Raw genomic sequence first — 21,893 nt, 5'->3', positions numbered from 1 at the left:
GGGGATCCCTGGGTGGCTTAGCAGTTTAGTGCCTGCCTTTGGCCCAGGGCACGATCCTGGAGTCCTGGGATTGAGTCCCACGTCAGGCTCCCGGCATGGAGCCTGCTTCTCCCTCCTCCTGTGTCTCTGCCTCTCTCTCTATGTCTATTATAAATAAATAAAATGAAATAAATAAGTCTTTAAAAAAAAACAAAAACACTTCCAGGGCAGCCCTTGTGGCTTAGCGGTTTAGCACCGCCTTCAGTCTGGGGTGTGATCCTGGGGACCCGGGATTGAGTCCCATGTAGGCTCCCTGCATGGAGCCTGCTTCTTCCTCTGCCTGTGTCTCTGCCTCTCTCTCTCTGTGTCTCTCATGAATAAATAAATAAAAATCTTTTAAAAAAATAAATAAAAACACTTCCACTGTTTGTCTCCCTTCCCAGCCCTGTGTACCGTGTTACAGTTGACGGAGAGGCTTTTCCTTGACCACCCACATAGATTCACAGGCAACAAAGTTCAGTACGTGAAATTTGTTTACCTTTCCTTTTGGGTCAAGTGGGGCAAACCGTGGCAAAAGCCTGCGAAATAGTGGTGTGTGCAGGGTGGGAGGGCTGGCTGTGGAGAGCCCCACGCTCACCCTCCCCAGGATGCTGTATTCTTGTGCTTGCAGGCAGTACCACCGGGCTCTGGTGGCCGTGCTCCTGAGCCGCACCTGGCGCGTGCGCAGGCAAGCCCAGCACACAGTCCGGAAGCTGCTGTCCTCTCTTGGGGGCTTTAAACTGGCGTTTGGGCTTCTGGAGGAGCTGAAGGCTGTCCTCAGTTCTCATAAGGTGAGGGTATCTGGGGTCCAGAACTAGGGCTTGCTGACACGGTTAGCTAATCACCCCAGTTATTGAGGGAGTTTGGCTGGTCTCTTCCTGGGCTATTCTCACTCAGATATCATGTGATGCCAGAATTTTCTGCCCTGCCCTTGAGCTCTGATAACATCTTGTTTCACAGAATTCCTTTTTTTTTTTTCCCCTGAGGTGCTTTTCTTTCTTCCCATGTGTTGTGACATGTAGTTCAACCTTTTTATTCTTGAGTGATGAAATAACACTTTGTTTTTGAAGCACTTAATGATTTTTAGAGCATTTGCTACCCATTCTTTCCTTTGTTTTTTTTTTTCACTTTGCTATTAAAAGGCAGATAGACTAAATACACTTATTCTATATGAGTTGTCCAGGGTTCTGGCAGCTGAAATGACTTGGCAGGGCTCCCAGTCAGTGGGTGGCAGAAATGACCCCAAAGACCTGGTCCCTTTTCATTGTTCCCTAATCGCTCTTGAGGGATGTGGGCCAGTGACAGACTTGTGGTCTCTGACTGGGTCTCCTGGACCAGCTTCTGTGGCTGCTTTTCCCCCTATGGGCTTCTTAGGTACCAAGTCACATGTATTTCCTCCTTCCAGGCACATCTCCCAGCCTGTGGGGAGCCAGGCATCAGCCTCCACTCTAGTGGGAGCTCCCGAGAACAGCATGTGTGAAAGGCAGCTGTGTTCCTGGCATCTGTGTCCCTTGTGTCCCCAGTTAGCACAGGGCTCTGCGCAGCAGTCTCATGAGTTGTTTCCTTATAGGTGCTACCCTTAGAGGCTCTGGTGACAGATGCTGGGGAGGTAACTGAGGCAGGCAGGGCCTACATACCCCCGAGGGTCCTGCAGGAAGCTCTTTGTGTCATCTCCGGGGTGCCAGGACTGGAGGGTGACGTCACCAACACCGAGCAGCTGGCCCAGGAGATGCTGATCATCTCACACCACCCGTCATTAGGTTTGTGCCAGGGGCACTTGCAGGAGGGCCAGGGACTCTATTGGGCAGGATAAGGGCAGGCCAGGCAAGAGGCCTCAAATTGCTCCACTTCCCTGCAGTGGCAGTACAGTCAGGACTCTGGCCGGCGCTCCTTACCAGGATGAAGATTGACCTGGAAGCTTTCATCACCAGGCACCTGGATCAGATCATCCCTAGGATCACCACACAGAGTCCCCTGAACCAGGTGACTGGCATGTGGACTAATTTTGGCCTCAGGTTCAGTGTGTCAGAGGGAGGCTTCAATGAAATTGAAATAGGTGCAGGTGTTGTAAAATGTGGTCTTGGAATTCTTGGGTTGCAAGTGACAGAAAATGCAAAGTGGTTTAAGCATAAGGAGGGGCTTCCTGCTGCTTCTGACTGCTGAGTCACAGGGTATGACTGGCCCCCATGATGCTGGCTATAGAACGCTATAGGTGGTGTCTTTCTTGCTTTCCTTCTCTTTGTCTCTGGCATTTGTGTCTCCTCTCTGCTCTCCATGAGGGGGGCTCTATTCTCCAGCAGTCTCCTCCTCTCTGGTAGTGGGACAGCTGACACTTCCAGGCTTATAGCTCGTACCCCATCACCTGCAGTGGAAAAAGCTTGCATTTTCCAGTCATTTCAACTGGCATGGGGGCTCACTACCCTCATTGACCTGGCTTGGGCCCTGTGCTATTTCTGAGCCTGTCCTTTTGGTCAAAGTCACATGCCCACCTCCGGAAAAGGTAGGAGCAGTTCCACCTGCACCACAGAGATTGAGGGTAGAGGGGTAGTATGAAACCCAGTCAGGATGCTGGTGCCACAAGCTGGGAAATGCTTGGGGAGAAGGCAGGCACACACTGCAGCTGTCTACTGTGGCGGGCAGTGCTCAGAATAGGCAGGGGCAAGAAGAGGAGCCTGTAGCTGGGAGCATTAGGCATGGTAGGACCCCTCTCCAGTGCCAGCCTATGGCACACCCTGACTGAGTTGGTGTTTGTCTGACAGTCTTCCATGAATGCCATGGGCTCCCTCTCCATCCTGTCCCCGGACCGGGTCCTCCCACAGCTCATTAGCACCATCACTGCTTCCGTCCAGAACCCTGCGCTCTGCCAGGTGACACGGGAAGAGTTTGCCATTATGCAGACCCCTGCCGGGGAGCTGTATGACAAATCTATTATCCAGAGGTGAGTCCCCATTTGTGGATTCAGTTGCCCTAAGCCTTGGTTTTCTTACCTGTAAGAGAAAGAGGTGTCTTTTATAGGGTTAAGGAATAAATGTTTTAAGGAATAAATCAGATCGCTTATTCGTTATTGGACAAGTATTGCTCTGTTCCAGGCACATGCTTAAGCCTGGGATACAAGAGCACGTCAAGTATCTAGCACTTTGCTGGTGCATGCAACTTCAAAGCCAGCTGAGGTTTCACTGCTGGCAGGAGACAGGAGGACCTATTGGCTGTTTGGAGCTGGCTGATCACCTGCTTTGATGTTTCAGTGCCCAGCAGGACAGTATAAAGAAGGCCAACATGAAGCGAGAGAATAAAGCTTATTCCTTCAAGGAGCAGATCATCGAGCTGGAGCTCAAGGAGGTGAGTGCAAAGAAGGGTAGCTGCTGAGCTTGGTGGCCTCAGCCTGGCGACTTTCTGTGCTTCGTGTATACAGTTCCCTGGGGTCATCCTGAGGTCCATGCACACTCTTTTGAACCCTCCACCAGTCCTGGGTTCCCCTACCAATGGAGGTGCTCAGTAAATGCTTGTTGAATGAATGAGTGATTTCTTGGCCTTTTCCAGGCTGCAGCTTATACTGGGGGAGAGCATCTGTTGGAGGGAGGCTAAGGTTTAGATTCTGAAGCCGCATGATTAGCATACCATTTCCAGCACATTGAGGGACTTCTCATTTTTCTCACATATAAAAGGCTCTTCTTGCCTTTGTCAATTGAGAATCCAGTAAGAAATTACTTCTCTACTGCTGTCTCCATCCTCTGGAAACCAGGTGGCTGTGGACTCTGTGGGAGGTCAGGGAGGCCATATGGTGGTTTGTAGGCCCGGGTCATAGACTTACAGCCGGCTTGGTGCCAATTGGACTGATCTTGCCCTGCTTTGTGGTAGGCAGGGAGGTCTATTCCAGGAGATGGAATTGGTTTGCTCGTTGCCTTTAGGAGATAAAGAAGAAGAAAGGCATAAAAGAGGAAGTGCAGCTGACCAGTAAGCAGAAGGAGATGCTGCAGGCCCAGCTGGACAAGGAGGCGCAGATCCGGAGGCGGCTGCAAGAGGTGAGGGGCTGCTGCCACCACAGGCTGAGCTTGCTCCTCACTGTCTGGAGCAGGCCCTGCTGACCTGCCTACCGGGCCAACTCTGCTTGCAGCTGGACGGTGAGCTGGAGGCGGCGTTGGGCCTGCTGGACACCATCCTGGCCAAGAACCCATCTGGCCTGACCCAGTATATCCCAGTTTTGGTCGACTCTTTCCTGCCTTTGTTGAAATCTCCCCTGGCTGCTCCCAGGATCAAGAACCCTTTCCTGTCCTTGGCTGCCTGCGTCATGCCCCCTAGGCTCAAGGCTTTGGGTCAGTTCTTGTTTGCTGGTTTTGGGCATGGCCCTGGGCAGGTTGGGAGGGGGGGCAGGAGGTGCACCTGAGTGCTTATGGGGAGTAGGGAGTGGTCTAGGCATCGACTTCTGTGCCCATCTGGAAACAGTCTTGGAACCCCAGGCTGCAGATCCCTAGGAGCCACATAGAGCTGCCTCCTCCCTCATGTTTCACATCTGCTGTGCCTTCACTCTGAGTACGAAGTTTTAGATACTAATCAGTGTGATCTGTCTGTAAGTTTTCAAACTAAGGAGTCAGAAATTAAGTGGTAACGGGGTTGGTTTGGTACCATGTGGCCAGTTGGTGCAGCCCAGAGCTCCTGAGCAGCCCCATCTCAGTGATGGGAGGTCCCTGTGGCCCTTAGCGTTTGGTTAACTACGGAGATACACAGACTAGGTGGGGCAGCCGGGCACTGCGATGGCCTCACTTTGGTGGGGTAATGGCATTAAGCAGACTTCATAGCTTGAAGGGTATGTTCCTAGGTATGAGGCTAGAATCTAGTTCAGAGTGGAAAAATTAGTTGGTACTTATGGAGCCTCCTGAAACTGTTACTGACTGGCTGGGCTTATTACATGGAAGATGGGAGCTCCAGGTGACAAGTAGAGCTTATACCCTTAGCTAAACAACCCTGGGTGGCTCATACTTTTAATTTCTTAGCATAAGGACAGTTCCTGCCTGCCTACCTGCACCGTTCCCCGCCCAGTGCTGTCATAAAGATGAAATGAGATATCAGGTTGAGGACGTTTTGGCATAGCAGAATTAATTCCTTTAAGTCAGAGAGATGAGGCATCTCTGCTTGGGGGTCCCTGGTTTGTGCCCAGGCCAGAGTCCGTGTCCTTGCATTGGTCATCCCCTTTGGGTTCCTTCTCTTGGACACAGGCACTTTGGTGAGCCATGTGACTCTACGCTTGCTGAAGCCAGAGTGTGCCCTGGATAAGTCATGGTGCCAGGAAGAGCTGTCGGTGGCTGTGAAGAGGGCGGTGACCCTGCTGCATAGCCACACCATCACCAGCAGGGTGGGCAAGGGTGAGCCAGGTAAGGAACAGGGCAAGTAAAGGCAGTGTGTGTGCTCATTCAAGCCTGTGAGTCTCAGTGTCCCCCCAAGGCTTTCTGAGGCTGTGGCCTTGGGCAAGTCACTTCTGTTCCTGGCCTTCATTTCCTCCTCTGAAAAGGGTTGGGAGGATGGTGGAATTTCTGAGTCCTGGTATTCTGAGTCACTGTGACCCCCACTGAGAGTTTGCTTCTCCTCACTGGGATCTACCTGTGTCTTTTAATTCTCTCCTCCTGGAACTGAGCAGTGTTTGGGGTAGGAGTAAGATTCAGAGCTGGGCTGCTGGCTATTGTCCCTTTATCATACTTTGTGTTCCTGGGCATCAGAAAGGGTCTCCAGCCTCCTTCACCCCTGACCCCACTCACCTGGAGGATGGAAACTCAGGCCGCAGCTTCTGTAGATGCCTGCAAGATTGTGTCTGCTTCTTGCCCTCACAGATGCTGCGCCCCTGTCTGCGCCAGCCTTCTCCTTAGTGTTCCCATTTTTAAAGATGGTGCTGACTGAGCTGCCCCACAATAGCGAGGAAGAGGAGGAGCGCATGGCCCAGATTCTTCAGATCCTCACCATCCATGCCCAGCTGAGGGCCTCACCCAGCCATCCCCCTGGGCGTGTGGACGAGGTTGGCAGAGGAGCTCGGCTCCACCCTTGGTTTGAGTGGGGTCAGGGAGGCAGGGGCCCTCCATATGTCCTGGACCATCAGCATTTCTGGCAGGGTAGTGGAGTGTGTGCATGTATTTATAGCAGCAGTCATTGGTAAGGAGAACCCAGATGTTCTCTTTAGTGTAGCACTCACGGCCTCAAAGCAGCTTACAGGTTTCCTGAAAGTTTCTGACCTAGAGACATTGAAGGATTTTAAATCAATTTATTGTGTTAGTTTTGTTTTTTTTTTTATATAACTCAGAAGATAATAGTGATCACTCTTCCTTTGACTTGCTTGTGGTTATGGGATTGGACCTCATTCACTGAAGGATTTCCTTCATAGATTGTATTCTGAAAATGTGCCAAATTCGTGCATGTGTTTAAAAATTCCATGAACACGAAAGCAGGGGGAAAAAAAGGAAATATTGCTCCACACAGTAAGGCATAGGTGGATTGCCCTGCTTCTTTCATATGACTGTATATTCTGGTTTCCTCTCATGCTTCATGGACTGTGTAGGGCTCTATGCTCTGAGTACACCATGTTTTATTTAATAAGTCTTTACCTATTGATAGGTATTTTAAGATTGTTTCCAACTTCTCCCTAATTTGAACAGCACTGTGGTGTGCGTCCTTGTCCACACATGCCCCACTGTGCACCCATGTGAGCACTCTACAGGACACATTCTTGGGTGTGGAGTTACTAGATTATGGAGCATGTTCTGAACTCACCAAGAGTTCCTGTCTCTCCATACCTAATGCAGCCTCAGATAGTAATTAATCTTGCCAACAAAAGGGAAAAAGATAGTATCCCGTTTTATTTTGTTTCTCTCCTACTTTCAAGGTAAGCATCCCTGTGTTTAGGGGCCATCTGTATTTCACTGTCTGTGAGTTTCAAATATGTTTCAGAATGTACTTGTTCAGAATCCCTGAAGCTGGTGTGGCTAACTGGAATTGGCTCCCATGGAGTTAGTGGTTAGCCTGACAGGGTTCCCTGCGGGGAGAGGATGCTGCTGCTCATGCTGCCAGGCGTTGTTACATACCTCCCAGAGCCTCACCCTGACTTATGTGCTGTTCTCTTTTAGAATGGCCCGGAGCTGCTGCCTCGAGTGGCCATGCTGCGCCTTCTGACTTGGGTGATCGGGACGGGCTCTCCCCGCCTGCAGGTGATCTGGTTTTCAGCTGGCTATTGCTGCACCTGAGTTTGTGAGCTTGATCTCTGGTCCTAGCACTTGGTGGTGTTGAGTCCTTGTTATCTTTCTCAGCCCTCACTTTTCTATTTGAGCTAAAGGGCTGCTTTTGAGAGAGCCAGCCTGGACATTCTCAGGTAGTGAGGGGTTTTGCTTGGGACCTGCCACTGTCCTGGGCTGGAGCAGGGGGCTTGTCTCCACTAGGGCTTCAGGATAGGCATTCTCAGTTCAGATCCCTCTCTGGGTTCTTCCATCCATCACCCAGCCCCATGTCTGGCCCCATAAAAGTCAATAATTTGGTGAACTGAGCTTAGTGCATCAATGTCCTCCTTAGGTTCTGGCTTCAGACACCCTGACCACCCTGTGTGCCAGCAGCAGTGGCGAGGATGGCTGTGCCTTCGCAGAGCAGGAGGAGGTAGATGTGCTGCTCTGTGCCTTGCAGTCCCCTTGTGCCAGCGTGCGGGACACTGCGCTCCGGGTGCGTTCCCCCTCTCTTGCAGGACCACTGTGGTATTCCTCTTCCCTCAGTGCAGGTGTTTGAACTGTATGAGACATTCCTTCAAATGATAGAGGAGATGTCTCACATTTGCACTTGTGTATCCTGGAGACAAAGGGAAAAAGTCATGGAGTGGGTCAGGATCATTCTAGGAAGGGGGATGATGAAGCAGTTGTCACAATGTATCACTGGCTATTTTTGAATTTACCTTGGAAGACTTTATGTGATTTTTTTTTTTTGAGAGGGAGTGGGTGGGGTGGAGGCCGAGGGAGAGGGGGAGAGAGAATCTTAAGCAGTCTCCATGCTCAGCCCAGAGTCGAACACAAGGCTCGATCTCACCACCCTGAGATCATGGCCTGAGCCAAAATCAGGAGTTGGCTATTTAACCAACTGAGTCACGCAGGTGCCCTGGCTTCACTAGTTTTCTAAAATGAATGTGGTCTCTTGGTTCTTTTTTTTTTTTTTTTTTTTTTTTAAATTTTTTTTTTAACTTTTTTATTTATTTATGATAGTCACAGAGAGAGAGAGAGAGAGAGAGAGAGAGAGAGAGGCAGAGGGAGAAGCAGGCTCCATGCACCAGGAGCCCGATGTGGGATTCAATCCCGGGTCTCCAGGATCGTGCCCTGGGCCAAAGGCAGGCGCTAAACCGCTGCGCCACCCAGGGATCCCTCTTGGTTCTTTTATAGATAGATCAATGATCAACTAAGAGGATTAGTTTGTTTTTTCAACCTATCACCTTATACTTGGCTTTTCTTAGTGCTTTTGGATCAAAAAAGCATACTCTCCTTGAAGTATGAGACAGGGCTTCCCAAATGCCTGTCTGCAGCCCCATGCTATTGATCTGTGACAGAGTTTTCACTGGCTCTTGGCAAAATGTGGAAAACAATAGCAATGTGAATTTTTCTTGAAGATCTTGGCAAAATGTGGAAAACAATAGCAATGTGAATTTTCTTGAATGTCCTTTTTCTGAGGTTTTGTCTTACACATTGAAAGTTTTTATTATTTTTCTTTTAAAGATTTTATTTGAGAGAGCATGAGCGGGGGGGAGGGGGGGAGGAGCCTGATGTAGGGCTTGATCCTAGGACTCTGGGACCATGACCTGAGCCAAAGGCAGATGCTTAACCGACTGAGCCACCCAGCCACCCCACATTGAGAGGTTTTAAATTTTATGTTAAAAAAGATTCTACCACCATCATCTCACAAAGGAAAAGCTGTGGGAGAAGCCAGAGCAGCTAATGAGTTGAATTGATGCGTGGTACTGGTAGTGCTGTCCAATGATGCTTTCTGTAATGATGGGAATATTTTATATCTGTGCTGATCAGTGTGGTAGCCACTAGCCAATGTATGGCTGTCGAGAACTTAAAATGTGGCTGGTGTGACTGAGGAACTTAGAGTTAATTAAGACCTACGTGTGGCTGGTGGCTATGTCTTGGCTAGTACAGCGTTAGAGGAAGGTGAAGAGACAGGTCAGAGGCTCTTACAAAAAGTCAGACCTCACTGAGTCCCATCTCACCCCCTTTCAGGGGCTGATGGAACTCCACATGGTATTGCCAGCGCCTGATACTGATGAGAAGAATGGCCTGAATCTTTTGCGGAGGCTCTGGGTGGTCAAGTTTGATAAGGAGGAGGAAATCCGGAAGCTGGCCGAGAGGTGGGAGCCACTAGAAGATTTTGTTTTTTTTTTCCAGTTCTATCCTCTCTCCACTTATGAAAAACTGGCCCCAGAGTGCTTAGCCAACAATAAGAGAAGGACCAGATGGCTGGGTTTGGCAGGGTGGGTGCCACAGATCCTTTTCTGACTAGTCCCTGCCTCTGGTCTCCTATAGGCTCTGGTCGACAATGGGCTTAGATCTGCAGCCAGACCTCTGCTCCTTGCTAATCGATGATGTCATCTATCATGAGGCAGCTGTGAGGCAGGCCGGAGCCGAAGCCCTCTCCCAAGCTGTGGCCCGGTACCAGCGGCAGGCGGCAGAGGTCATGGGCAGACTTATGGAGATTTACCAGGAGAAGCTCTATGTGAGTGGCCTGCGCACCCTGCTGCAGGCTGGGCTACGGGAGGGTAGGTTGGACTCTGCTTGGCCTCCAACATGCTTTGTTAGAACTCACTGTGGCCTAGGGTGGCTGTGACTGATCTCCTACCTCACATAACAAGCAAAGTACTAGCTCACATAGCTCGGCTGGGGAGAGCACTGCAGTGCATTTATCAACCTGTCTGTTGCAGCGGCCTCCCCCAGTGCTGGATGCCTTGGGACGAGTTATCTCCGAATCTCCTCCAGATCAGTGGGAAGCCAGGTACAGTAACAGCTGTTGCAGTCTTGTTCCACTCAGAGCTTTCTCAGATACCACAGATTGGCTGGGCTGGGTGCTGAGAGGAGATAGTGTGGAGTCATGGGACAGTGGAAGGAAAGGGCAAGACCTCCCTCTGAGTCAGAGAGACCTGAATTCAAGTCCTGGCTCCTCTTGGGCTAGCCAAGTGATATTGGGTGTGTTTCTTCTTTTTCTTGGGCCTGGTTCCTCAGAGATCCTTGGGGACCTTTTTACTGTTCTGTAGCTGAAAAAGATAGTAGTACTTTGTCTTTGTAGAGTATGCTCACAGTCAAGTGACTTCACATTTGATTCTTTTACCTCTTTACCCTCCTGAGCCTGCCCTGGAGGTAGAAGGGTAAGCATTACACTCACATGTGGGGAAACAGAGGCAGAGCTGGTCCTTGCCCAAAGTCACCCTTGTAGGAGGTAAACTCTGGGCAGATGGCAGGTCTCTATTTGACAAATGGGTGTTTGAGGCCATGGTGTAGATTGGTGGGTAAACACGAGGCAATGGGCTCTGTACTGGTTCTGTACCTCAGAGGGAGCTGGTGCAAACTCCCTTTCCTTGTGGCATACTGGGATAGATTCCATCAGCAGAGGAGGCCCCTGGTCAGCTCTCACCGCCTGACATATCCCCCCTTCTTCCCAGGTGTGGCTTGGCTCTGGCCCTCAACAAGCTCTCCCAGTGTTTGGACAGCTCTCAGGTGAAGCCTCTCTTCCAGTTTTTTGTCCCTGATGCTCTCAATGACCGAAACCCAGATGTCCGGAAGTGTATGTTAGATGCAGCCCTTTCGACACTCAACACCCATGGGAAGGTGAGAGATCTCAGCCAGTCGAGGGGTGGGTTCAGCAGGCTGGGCCAGGATAGGAGGCGGGACTGAGTGGTGGGACTTAGTGAGGTTGAGTGCCAGGAGGCCTGGCTGGGTACTGGCCCCCATGGAAAATTTCATTTCTTTTTTTTTGAGCCAGAAAGACCCAAAAGGCTGTTAAATTCTTGTAAGTCTGCTGCGTTGCTGCCAGAAAATTGGGAAACCCGCTGGCATTGTTGGGCTGCCAGTCCCAAGCCAGACTTGGGGTTCATCCTCAGGCAGAAACTGTCATCCCTGATGCAGCGTGTAGAGTTGACATGAGGCTTTGGGTGGGCTTGGCTTTTCAGGAGAATGTCAACTCGTTGCTGCCAGTGTTTGAGGAGTTTCTGAAGAATGCGCCCAACGATGCCAGCTATGATGCTGTGAGGCAGAGTGTAGTGGTCCTCATGGGCTCTCTGGCTAAGCATCTGGACAAGAGTGACCCCAAAGTGAAGCCCATCGTTGCCAAGCTCATCGCTGCTCTCTCTACCCCCTCCCAACAGGTACCTGCCTCCTGGCCTGGGGCCCACAAGCCAGTTGGGGAATTGAGACAGACTGCATGTGTGTAGTGGGATACTAGGGCCCAGTTGGGTATCAGGGCCCCGGAGGCCTAGTTCTCAGCAAGGAGTCATCCTCTTTCTTGGGGCAGCCTGGTTTATACTGAAGAGCACCCCTGGAGAAGGAGTTACTTTGCTCTAGTAGATTTCCTAAGTACTTTGATTTTTTTCCTACTTATTTACTAATAATCTCTTTTTGCACTTAGAATAAACCCAGCACTAGGGATAGCAAGATTAAAAAAAAAAGACAGCTCCCTCTGCTGAGCTTTCTCTGACCCTCTGTGTGTTCCTTTTTTTTTCTTTTAATATTTTATTTATTTATTTATGAGAGACACAGAGAGAGAGAGAGGCAGAGACACAGGCAGAGGGAGAAGCAGGCTCCATGCAGGGAGCCCGATGTGGGACTTGATTTTGGGACTCCAGAATCACGCCCTGGGCGGAAGGCAGGCGCTAAACCTCTAAGCCACCCAGGTGTCCCTCTCTGTGTGTTCCTTACACATTTCAGGGGCTTTCTAATGTGGACTGTAAGCATAGTGCAAGGATTGTTGTTTTCTTTTTTGAAAAACGTGTGTGTGTGCGTGTGTGTGTGTGTGTATTTTTCCCCCCTAAAGTGACTTGCATTTTGGGTCACCCATAGTATTTCAAATGTAGGTTCACAAAACTGTGGTCAAGTAAATTTGAAAACTCACCTGCAAAGGATCTGCCTGGGCCTCTGGCAGCACAATGCTTTGCTGTATACTCTCTTGTTGAGCTTAATGAACTGTGGTTGGAAGGCAGAACTGGTGCAGCCTTTGGATACCACTCAGTTTGGGCCTCGCCCTGTAAGGCAAGGCTGAATTCCCTGTGCCTTTGACAAGAACACTGAGAGACTCAGGCCATTTTTAAGAAGGTGCAGTCACGCACTTCTCTCTAGATCTTTCTATGTGAGTGTGTCTTCCTGGAGTTTTCTGTCATCTGACTAGGCCTCACAGATCAAGTGTGCCCCCTGATGGAGCCCGTGTCATCCACGGGCACCTAACACTGTTTGCTTGTCTGATGCCTTGTGTTGTCTGACAGGCAGTGGCTGAGATGGGGCTTGGGGACATCTAGTGGTGAGGCACTGCATAGGACTGTGGCAGCCCCCAGGAGTGGCTGTGGTTGAGCTGCAACAAGGCAGGCCCCTCCCATAGGTCCAGGAATCCGTGGCCAGCTGCTTACCACCTCTCGTGCCAGCCATCAAAGAGGACGCAGGAGGGATGATCCAGAGGCTGATGCAGCAGCTGCTGGAGTCAGACAAGTACGCAGAGCGCAAAGGGGCCGCCTACGGACTGGCAGGCCTGGTGAAAGGCCTGGGCATCCTCTCGCTAAAGCAGCAGGAGATGATGGCAGCGCTGACTGATGCCATCCAGGATAAGAAGAACTTCCGCCGGCGAGAAGGTGAGTGTCTCTGAGCTTGGGGCTGCCCAGGTTGGGAAGTCAGTCCCCACAGCTTCCAGAGGAAGGAATCTGGCCTTTCCTTCCCCACTGAAGGCCTGGTGTTTGTGTGTGTCCTGTCGAGGGGGCAGTTTGTGTAACCCATTTCATCCCGTCCTTGCTCCTGTAGCCTGGACTTTATTTCTTACTCAGCTTTGAGACCATCCGCTGAGACAGAATTGGCCTTACTAGCTGTTAGTGCCACGAAGTGACAGACACTGCCCTGTTCTCTCCTCCTTCCTGCTCAGCCACATCCATGCTCTTGGGGAGGTAGAGGGTGCTGTAGTCCCACAACTGCCTTGAGAGGAGGAGATGGCAGGGAGTTTATCCTGTGGCTGCCTCCAGAGCACAATCTGTTTCCACCTGTTCCTCCACCCCCAGGAGCCCTCTTTGCCTTTGAGATGCTGTGCACCATGCTGGGGAAGCTCTTCGAGCCGTATGTGGTTCATGTGCTGCCCCATCTGCTGCTGTGCTTCGGAGATGGGAACCAGTATGTGCGTGAGGTAAGTCCTGAGGCTGCATGTGAGACCTGCTGCCAGCTGGGGCCGCCAGTGCCTGTGAGTCTCCGCCCAAGGTCTGAGGAGATGGGAGGGCCCACTGCTGGGAACCCCCCCTCCCCCCCAGACGTCAGTTACTGGTATGGACTCCTCCAATTTCCAGTAAAGTATTGAAGCTTTGTAAGATGAGGAACTCTCCTTCTCAGCTATGTCTGTACACAGGGTCTGACACAGGAGACCTCTAGTCAGTGTTGGTTGCCAGGAGGAACATTCGATCTAAATCAGCCTTGACCGTTTCTTGGGCAAGGAGGCCCCTGAACACCTTTTCTCCTCCCTTGAGGCTGCAGATGATTGTGCCAAAGCTGTGATGAGCAACCTGAGTGCTCACGGGGTGAAGCTGGTGCTCCCCTCCTTACTGGCTGCCTTGGAGGAGGAATCCTGGAGAACCAAAGCTGGTAAGGCTGCTCCCCTTTGGTGTCTGTGTCCCAACCTCCTTTTCTGAAGACTGCCCTTGCAGGGATCAAGAGAGCCATCCAGGGATCTTGTCCCGTGTATGTGTGCTCCCCAGCCCACAGACAAGGCTGAGACCCTCAGAGTAATCAGGCAGCTTCAATAGCTTGTGTGCTTTCATACAAAGAACAGGCCTCTCGTGGGAACTGTAGCCCTAAGTGAGGAGGTCCTAGAGCTTTAAAGTTAGTTTGTGGCAACTTCTGTGACTTTAAAGCCCCCCCCCCCCCCCCCCCCCCCCCGCCCCAAGTCCCTTTTAAAAATAGAATCTTCTCTGGCATCCTAATATGCAAAACAGATACAAGTGGAGCTGTTTTGGTTTGGTCAGGGTCAACATCGGGGCCCTCCCACTTGGTCCTTCCTCCCCCTCAGGCCTTCAGGCTCCACCCTGCAGTTTGAAAAATCACAGCTCTAAATGAGTTTCTTCATATATGTATAAAGAAACTAGGCTAGAGTAATTCAGTGCATTGGCCTTGGGTCATTGCCAGGACTCAGCCAGGTCTTCCCCGATCCTGGTCTTACCTCTTTCCCCTACTCCCCTACATCACCTTGCATCACACCCAGAATCTCATGGCTCAGCAGGCCTTGGGAGCATTGTGCTCACTCTGCTGGAGGGCACCCACCCCTACTTACTTACTTACTGGGGCCTGTTTCAGCACAGTCTGCAGAGGAGCCGGCTGGTTGTCCCTTGGCCTGGCAGCCAGCACAAGTGGCTCCCTGGCCTATGCTTAGTGATCTCATGCTGGGCCTGTGTCTCTTGTCTCCAGGGTCAGTGGAGCTGCTTGGGGCAATGGCGTACTGTGCTCCCAAGCAGCTGTCATCCTGCCTGCCCAACATCGTGCCCAAGCTCACGGAGGTACTCACTGACTCCCACGTCAAAGTGCAGAAGGCTGGACAGCAGGCATTAAGGCAGATTGGTTCCGTCATCAGGAACCCAGAGATCCTAGGTATGCTTCTCCCATGAGCACACTGGCTATGGCTTCTTCTCCCATTCCTGGACACTGCAGGAAATGTGTGCATTCAGCAAAGATTTTTGCCCTCTAAAGATAGATTCACATTGAAATAACCTTGAAATTCTGGGTTAATAACCTCTAATTTCTAAGATAATTAGTGGGAAGTAGTTTGGAAGCAGTTTTGCCGCTGGTCCCTGGAGCATTCATCATTGACTGTACAGATAGGGAAACTGAGTCATCAGCTCAGCTGAGCTTGGCTCCCAGGGAACCCTGCGCACTCAGCTGAGCCCTGAGGTCAACAGAAATGAGTGACATGCTCTGGACCACATCAGTATCAAATGTTTTTTGAGAACTTTCTATTCTGTCTCATTCCAGAAGACGTGATAGAGGAGAAGCTTAGGGAAGGGTTAGTCCTCTATGCTCTGTAGTGTGGTTTCTGATGGAGTGATGGCAGGAGACTTGATTTCTAGAAACAAAACCCAGCTACTATCTCACCCAGCATATCACTTGTTAAATGTTAAACATCAGGGTGGGACATAGGTGATTGTTCACTGTACTTAGGATGTTACCAGACTTATTTTCATTCAGAAAACAGTATTTGTGATTTGTGTGTTTTTGTTTTGCAAGAGATGAATAGGTATCCTTGGGTTTTGTTTTTCCGCAATGTCCAGAAGCCTGGGGGATTCCTAGGGCTTAATGCAGTCAGTCTCTATCAGATGAGGGGAAGTGCTTGCATTTTTGGAAATCCAGCATGGGTCTTTTTTTTTTTTTAACTGAGATATGATTTGCATAGTGTTAAAGACACTTTTAAAAAATTTATACAATTCAATGGGTTTTGTATATTCACAAAATTACATAAATGTCACCACTGTCTAGTTCTGGGGCATTTTCTTCACCCCAGAAAGAAACCCCATACCTCTTCTTTCCCTTCCCTTCCTCTGGGCCCTGACAATCACTAATCTGCTTTCTGTTTGGGCTTGCCTGTTGCAGATACTTCATGTGGTAGGATCATTTTTGGCTAGTTTCTTGAGCTTTAGCATCATGTTTTCAGGGTTCATCCATATTGTAGCATGGGTCATTTCTTTATTTCTTTTTATGGCCCAATAATCCATCATATAGATAGATCACATTTTGTTTATCAAGTCATCTGTTGATGGACATTTGGGTTGTTTCCACTTATTGCTTGCTCAGAATAATGCTGCTGTGAACATTTGTATATGAGTGGTTATTTTATTTTATTTTATTTTATTTTATTATTTATTTATTTTATTTTATTTCATTATTTTATTTTATTTATTTTTTTATTTTATTTTATTGTATTTTTTATTCATGAGAGAGAGAGAGAGAGGGAGGGAGAGGCAGAGACACAGGGAGAGGGAGAGGCAGGCTCCATGCAGGGAGTCCAATGTGGGACTTGATCCCGGATCTCCAGGATCAGGCCCTGGGCTGATGGCAGTGCTAAACCGCTGAGCCACCCGGGCTGCCCTGAGTGGTTTTTTAAATGTGTTTAGGTCTCTTGGTTGGACCCCTAGGAATGGAAATTGCTGGGTCCTGGTATGGTAACTGCCTGCCTTTCTGAGGAGCTGCTAGACTGTTTTCCAAAGCAACTGGATCATTTGACATTCCCAGTAGCAATGTGTGAGAGTTCCCAAGGCTGGCACTGTTACTGTCTGTCTTTTTGGTTATAGCCACCCTAGTGGGTGTGAAGTGGCATCTCAGTGTTGTTTTGATTTGCATTTCCCTAATGACTAATGATGTTGAATGTCTTTTGTTTTTTTGTGGGCTTATTGGCCATTTGCATATCTTCTTTGGAGAACTGTTAAAATCTTTTGTCCATTTTTTACTTGAGTTATTAGTTTTTTTTTTTAGTTATTGACTAGCATGGGTCTTTATAGTGGCTGAATTCCCTGGGCTTGTGGAAAAGAGAAGCCATGTATTTCTCTTGGCAATTATTTTGCTAGGCTGATGGTGCTGACTTGGAGAGCTTGTTTTATGTGGGTTTAACTGCTCTGAGCATCGTGTGCTTCATTGCTACCACTGGCCCAGCAGCCTTTGGTGTCTCAAAACAGTATTTTTGCAAAACCACTTTGTGCTGCCATTTCCATGAGGAGGCACGTGGTATCTGAGCAGTGTTCCCATGGAGGCTCAGTACTGTGGCTGTGGCTCGGTGCCCACTGAAGGTCACCCCCCAGTTGTCTTGCAAGATCAGGCTGCACAGTGCAAAGGGGTAATGGCTATACCTTCTTCCTAGTTGAGCAAGGATTGCTCTTTGCAAGCAGATTGGCTTCCAGTTTTAGTATATGTGCTACCGAAGCAAGCATAGCAGACTGGCTTCCACAGCTGGTGACTTGGGGGGCTCCAAGGAGGGGTGTCCCCAGATTCCCTTCTCTTCTGACTGCCTGTAGTTCTGGGGACCTGGCAGCTTTGCCACACCTGAGACTTGTGTAAACTAGCCTCCCTCTTGTTTGGACATGCAGCCATTGCCCCAGTCCTGCTGGATGCCCTGACGGACCCCTCCAGGAAGACCCAGAAATGCTTGCAGACTCTGCTGGATACCAAGTTTGTCCACTTCATTGATGCCCCATCCCTGGCCCTCATCATGCCCATTGTCCAGAGAGCCTTCCAGGACCGTTCCACGGACACGCGGAAGATGGCAGCCCAGATTATTGGCAACATGTACTCCCTGACAGACCAGAAGGTAGCGGCCCAACTGGGGCTGGTGTAGGACAGACCAGTAGATGCTGGTTCAGGGCACAGAATCTCTGCCCACAGCAGACACAGGGCTATAGGCTTTTGGTCCCTGATTATGTTTAGAGGAAGAAGACCATTTTGGGGTAGAGGGTAGAAAACTAGGCTCTCTGGGCATCTTATAGAGCACTGTGGTTGAAGTTCTTACTAGCTCAGCCACCAGATGAGGCCATCCTTGGGCTCTTTTACAGATTGAGGAGGAGGAAAGGCCCAGCCGTGCCCTATGTTGGCAACATGGCTGCTGTTTTGACTGCTTGCAGTTCTCTTGTCACAAGCATTTGCTTCTATAAGCCTCCAAATTAGAGGAAATTAGGCTAGTTTGGGACATTTACTTTGTTTACTCTATCCCAAGGGTTTCCATGTGTGAGCTCACGGTCTCCCACAGCCATGCTTTGCTTGCTGAGGCTATGGGCATAAGAGGTAAAGTAGGCAAGTGATGTCAATCCTGGAGAATTTAGGAAATGGGAAAATTGCTAAAACAAATGATTGTATACATAGTTCCAACACTAAAACAATTATTACTCACGTTTTTTATTGCATATAAAAATTATATTCCTGAACATAAGCTTATTTTTAAGTTACAACGATTTATTCACAAAAATGGTTTTTAATAGTTCTTTAATATTCTAACAAGTTTATCTACCATAACTTACATAATCCTTTTGTTGGTCATATACCGTCCAAGGTTTTCTGCTATTTTAAATGATGCTTCAGGGAACATAAGGTTTTTTCTATATTTAAAACTGTTGCCTAAACCCAAATGCTATACCGAGAGACATAAACCTTTTAGGGTGAGAATGGGAAGATGATAACATTGTTCTGAAAGGGAAGTGCCAGAAATGATTTCCTAGATTCCAGAGGTGAGGTGGGCCTTGGTTCTGAGACAAGGGCAAGAGGAGGAAGAGCACTGATCTCCAGCTGAGGGTTTTTTTTCAGCATATGAAGGGTGGGCCTCAGGTCCCTTGTCGTTTCCCAGGCAGTCACGGGGGCCTCCAGGGAACCAGTCAGGGGGGGTTCCTCACCAGGTGCTCTTCCCTGCTGGCCCTGTGAGCGGCCCTACTGAGCTTTCCTTGTCAGCAGAGTGAGGAGGTCAGGGTCCATGGTGGAACCAGTTCCAGAGGAAGCAGGAGCCAGGCTTCTACCAGGTCACCTTTCGTATTGTTGCAGGACTTGGCTCCTTACCTACCAAGCGTGACGCCTGGCCTGAAAGCCTCCCTTTTGGACCCTGTACCTGAGGTGAGGCTGGGGGTATTTTAGTCTACTCCTCAGAAGATTGATTCCTGAGAATTCCCAATAAGGTGCTTTTGTGCCTGTCTGGTAGAAGGAAAGAGACCGAGGGGCCTCTCCCTACTCCTGCATGAGCCCCTCGTTTTGAAATGCTGCAACTCCTATGGCCCTGGCTCTTGGCTCCCTGACAGGTACGGACAGTGTCTGCAAAGGCCCTTGGGGCTATGGTGAAGGGCATGGGGGAGTCGTGCTTTGAGGACTTGCTACCGTGGCTGATGGAGACGCTGACCTATGAGCAGAGCTCCGTGGATCGCTCAGGCGCTGCACAAGGTGAGGCCAGGGCAGGCCCAGGGACCAAATTGGGAATGCCATCTAGGGGCCCTCAGATCCAGTGGGTCACTCCTCCTTTTGTTGCAGGGTTGGCCGAGGTCATGGCTGGCTTAGGGGTGGAGAAGTTGGAGAAGCTGATGCCAGAAATTGTGGCTACAGCCAGCAAAGTCGACATTGCACCCCACGTCCGAGATGGCTATATCATGATGTTCAACTACCTGCCTATCACCTTCGGGGACAAGTTCACTCCTTACGTGGGGCCCATCATCCCCTGTATCCTCAAAGTAGGCACCAGGGACTAGGCCAAGGGTAGCATTACTGAATGGGGCAGGATGCACGTGCTCTCCTTGGAGTCAGGGCTCCCTGCCAGCTGGGACTGGGTGGCCAGAATCCTCATCCTACTCTTCAGGAGGTCCCATTTCCTTTGGGTCTGGTGCCTTGGGGGAGGCAGCCATGGCTGACCCACCCTCTGTGTGTACAGGCTCTTGCTGATGAGAATGAATTTGTGCGTGACACCGCCCTGCGTGCAGGCCAGAGGGTCATCTCCATGTATGCCGAGACGGCCATCGCCCTGCTGCTGCCCCAGCTGGAGCAAGGCCTCTTTGACGATCTCTGGAGAATAAGGTAAGGCCTCGAGCAGAAAGATCCAGCGGCTCTAGCTTTGTGTTTTGGGAATTCTGATTAAGAAATGAGGAGGAGGGATCCCTGGGTGGCGCAGCGGTTTGGCGCCTGCCTTTGGCCCAGGGCGCGATCCTGGAGACCTAGGATCGAATCCCACGTCGGGCTCCCGGTGCATGGAGCCTGCTTTTCCCTCTGCCTGTGTCTCTGCCTCTCTCTCTCTCTGACTATCATAAATAAATAAAAAAATTTAAAAAAAAAAAAAAAAGAAATGAGGAGGAAAATGTTGCCAGGAACTCTCAACTTCTCTAGATTCTTGCTCTTAGCCATTCAGTAACTCTCCAGTTCTGTGTAACAGTGTCTCTATCCTGATTCTCTTTTGAAAAGTTTGCTCTACTTAGTGCTTCAGTTTGTATTAGAACCTTAAACATGAATGCTCTTTAATCTGAAAATTTAACTTAGAAGTTGATTCTTAGACATTGATTCTAAGGACAGATTTGGTCAGGCACGTAAAGATTTATGTAGAAGGATGCTTGTTGCAGTATACTTTATCATTCAAAAAATTGAAAGTTGGTTTTAAAAAAGCCAGCCTATTCACATGGTGAGCTTTTATTCAGCCACTACAAGAAATGGTATAAGAAGACCACATTAGCTGACGCAGGAAGTGTGGGCCACAGCCCAGTGCCTGTGGTGCAGGCCCACTTCCCACATTGGGTGGGAGGGACTGTGCATGTCTCTTAGATAGTGACTTGTATGGAGTGTCACCAGAGTGTCGGGGTGGCTGCCTTGGTAGGGGGAGTTTGGGTGGTTGGTTATTATTATTTTTTTTTAAATTTTATTTATTCATGAGAGACACACAGAGAGAGACAGAGACATAGATAGGCAGAGGGAGAAGCAGGCTCCATGCAGGAAGCTCGATGTGGGATTCGATTCCAGGACTCCGGGATCACTCCCTGAGCCACAGGCAGATGCTCAACTGCTGAGCCACTCAGGCATTCCATGGGTGGTTGTTTACACTCACTTTCTTTGTGTTTTTCTGTGGTTTTTGATTCTTTGCTTTGAATAGCACTATTATTTTTGCAGTTATTAAAAACAATAAACCTAATGTAATTTGAAGAGAAATGTAGTTTATCCTTCTAGGCCTCCCCTTACATGTCCAGTTCTAATGACCAGCACTCCTGGTTTCCTGTTAATGCTTTCTTATGTACCCTCCATCTCTCTTCTTTCTAACTTTATTACAGAAATGTTCACATATGTTTTCTAAAAATGTTTTTCCCATTATTAAAATATGTTCATTAGTAGTAAACTTAGGAAGAAAATAAAGTGGGAAAGTGCAAAGAGATGAAAATTATCTGTAACTTCCCTCATTCCAAGATAATGACCAGGAATATTTTGGGTGCGCTTCTTTCCAGCGCCTTTTTTGGCCAGGGTTCCATTGTTCCTCTGAGACTGCCCATTGTGGTGCTGTGACTCTGTTCTTGGCATCCTCCTCAGGTTCAGCTCTGTTCAGCTTCTGGGGGATCTGCTGTTCCATATCTCCGGGGTCACTGGGAAGATGACCACAGAAACTGCTTCTGAAGATGATAACTTTGGAACTGCCCAGTCCAACAAGGTGTGTACCTTGGGTTGGTTTTCTGCTTTTGGTGATGGTAGGGATGTGCTCTGGCACTCATGCTGTGGAGGTTCACTGCCCTGTGTTCTCCCTTCTTTTCTATTGCTGCAGGCTATCATTACTGCCCTGGGTGTAGATCGACGGAACCGAGTGCTGGCAGGGCTATACATGGGCCGCTCAGACACCCAGCTGGTTGTACGGCAGGCATCCTTGCACGTCTGGAAGATTGTGGTCTCTAATACCCCCCGTACCTTGCGTGAGATCCTTCCCACCCTCTTTGGGCTGCTGCTGGGTTTCTTGGCTAGCACGTGTGCAGATAAGAGAACTGTAAGTTTCTGGACATTGCTTCTGAACCAGCATCAGAGGCTAGGGTGCCTAGGGCCACCCCATATCTAAGAGGAGAGCATGTATTTATTTACGTAGTCATTCAATGGTTACTCTTAAAAATGAAACAGCCAGGGATCCCTGGGTGGCGCAGCGGTTTAGCGCCTGCCTTTGGCCCAGGGCGCGAT

General features: G+C 49.5%; 1 protein-coding gene across 2 annotated transcripts in view; it reads left to right on the top strand.

The window, feature by feature from the left end:
* GCN1 (GCN1 activator of EIF2AK4) overlaps positions 1 to 21,893 on the top strand; it is a 59,505-nt gene that overhangs the window by 21,514 nt on the left and 16,098 nt on the right. For both annotated transcript variants that reach the window (XR_007406057.1, XM_025474172.3), the window contains exons 17-44: positions 423 to 498; positions 650 to 809; positions 1,589 to 1,778; positions 1,877 to 2,001; positions 2,778 to 2,956; positions 3,264 to 3,357; positions 3,927 to 4,040; positions 4,133 to 4,331; positions 5,232 to 5,387; positions 5,841 to 6,022; positions 7,125 to 7,205; positions 7,564 to 7,707; positions 9,249 to 9,376; positions 9,552 to 9,741; positions 9,947 to 10,017; positions 10,682 to 10,847; positions 11,189 to 11,383; positions 12,607 to 12,853; positions 13,271 to 13,392; positions 13,727 to 13,841; positions 14,661 to 14,840; positions 17,324 to 17,544; positions 18,762 to 18,830; positions 19,013 to 19,151; positions 19,239 to 19,435; positions 19,633 to 19,775; positions 21,264 to 21,381; positions 21,493 to 21,708. Coding sequence is in view for 1 of the 2 variants with exons in the window: in XM_025474172.3 (XP_025329957.1) it covers positions 423 to 498; positions 650 to 809; positions 1,589 to 1,778; positions 1,877 to 2,001; positions 2,778 to 2,956; positions 3,264 to 3,357; positions 3,927 to 4,040; positions 4,133 to 4,331; positions 5,232 to 5,387; positions 5,841 to 6,022; positions 7,125 to 7,205; positions 7,564 to 7,707; positions 9,249 to 9,376; positions 9,552 to 9,741; positions 9,947 to 10,017; positions 10,682 to 10,847; positions 11,189 to 11,383; positions 12,607 to 12,853; positions 13,271 to 13,392; positions 13,727 to 13,841; positions 14,661 to 14,840; positions 17,324 to 17,544; positions 18,762 to 18,830; positions 19,013 to 19,151; positions 19,239 to 19,435; positions 19,633 to 19,775; positions 21,264 to 21,381; positions 21,493 to 21,708 (4,217 nt within the window). In the remaining variant the exon portion in view is untranslated. The remainder of the gene's footprint in view (positions 1 to 422; positions 499 to 649; positions 810 to 1,588; positions 1,779 to 1,876; positions 2,002 to 2,777; positions 2,957 to 3,263; positions 3,358 to 3,926; positions 4,041 to 4,132; positions 4,332 to 5,231; positions 5,388 to 5,840; positions 6,023 to 7,124; positions 7,206 to 7,563; positions 7,708 to 9,248; positions 9,377 to 9,551; positions 9,742 to 9,946; positions 10,018 to 10,681; positions 10,848 to 11,188; positions 11,384 to 12,606; positions 12,854 to 13,270; positions 13,393 to 13,726; positions 13,842 to 14,660; positions 14,841 to 17,323; positions 17,545 to 18,761; positions 18,831 to 19,012; positions 19,152 to 19,238; positions 19,436 to 19,632; positions 19,776 to 21,263; positions 21,382 to 21,492; positions 21,709 to 21,893) is intronic.

This window comes from Canis lupus, chromosome 26 (assembly GCF_003254725.2).
Source record: "Canis lupus dingo isolate Sandy chromosome 26, ASM325472v2, whole genome shotgun sequence".
NCBI classification, from domain to species: Eukaryota; Metazoa; Chordata; class Mammalia; order Carnivora; family Canidae; genus Canis; species Canis lupus.
This window is presented reverse-complemented; position numbering and strand designations above follow the sequence as displayed.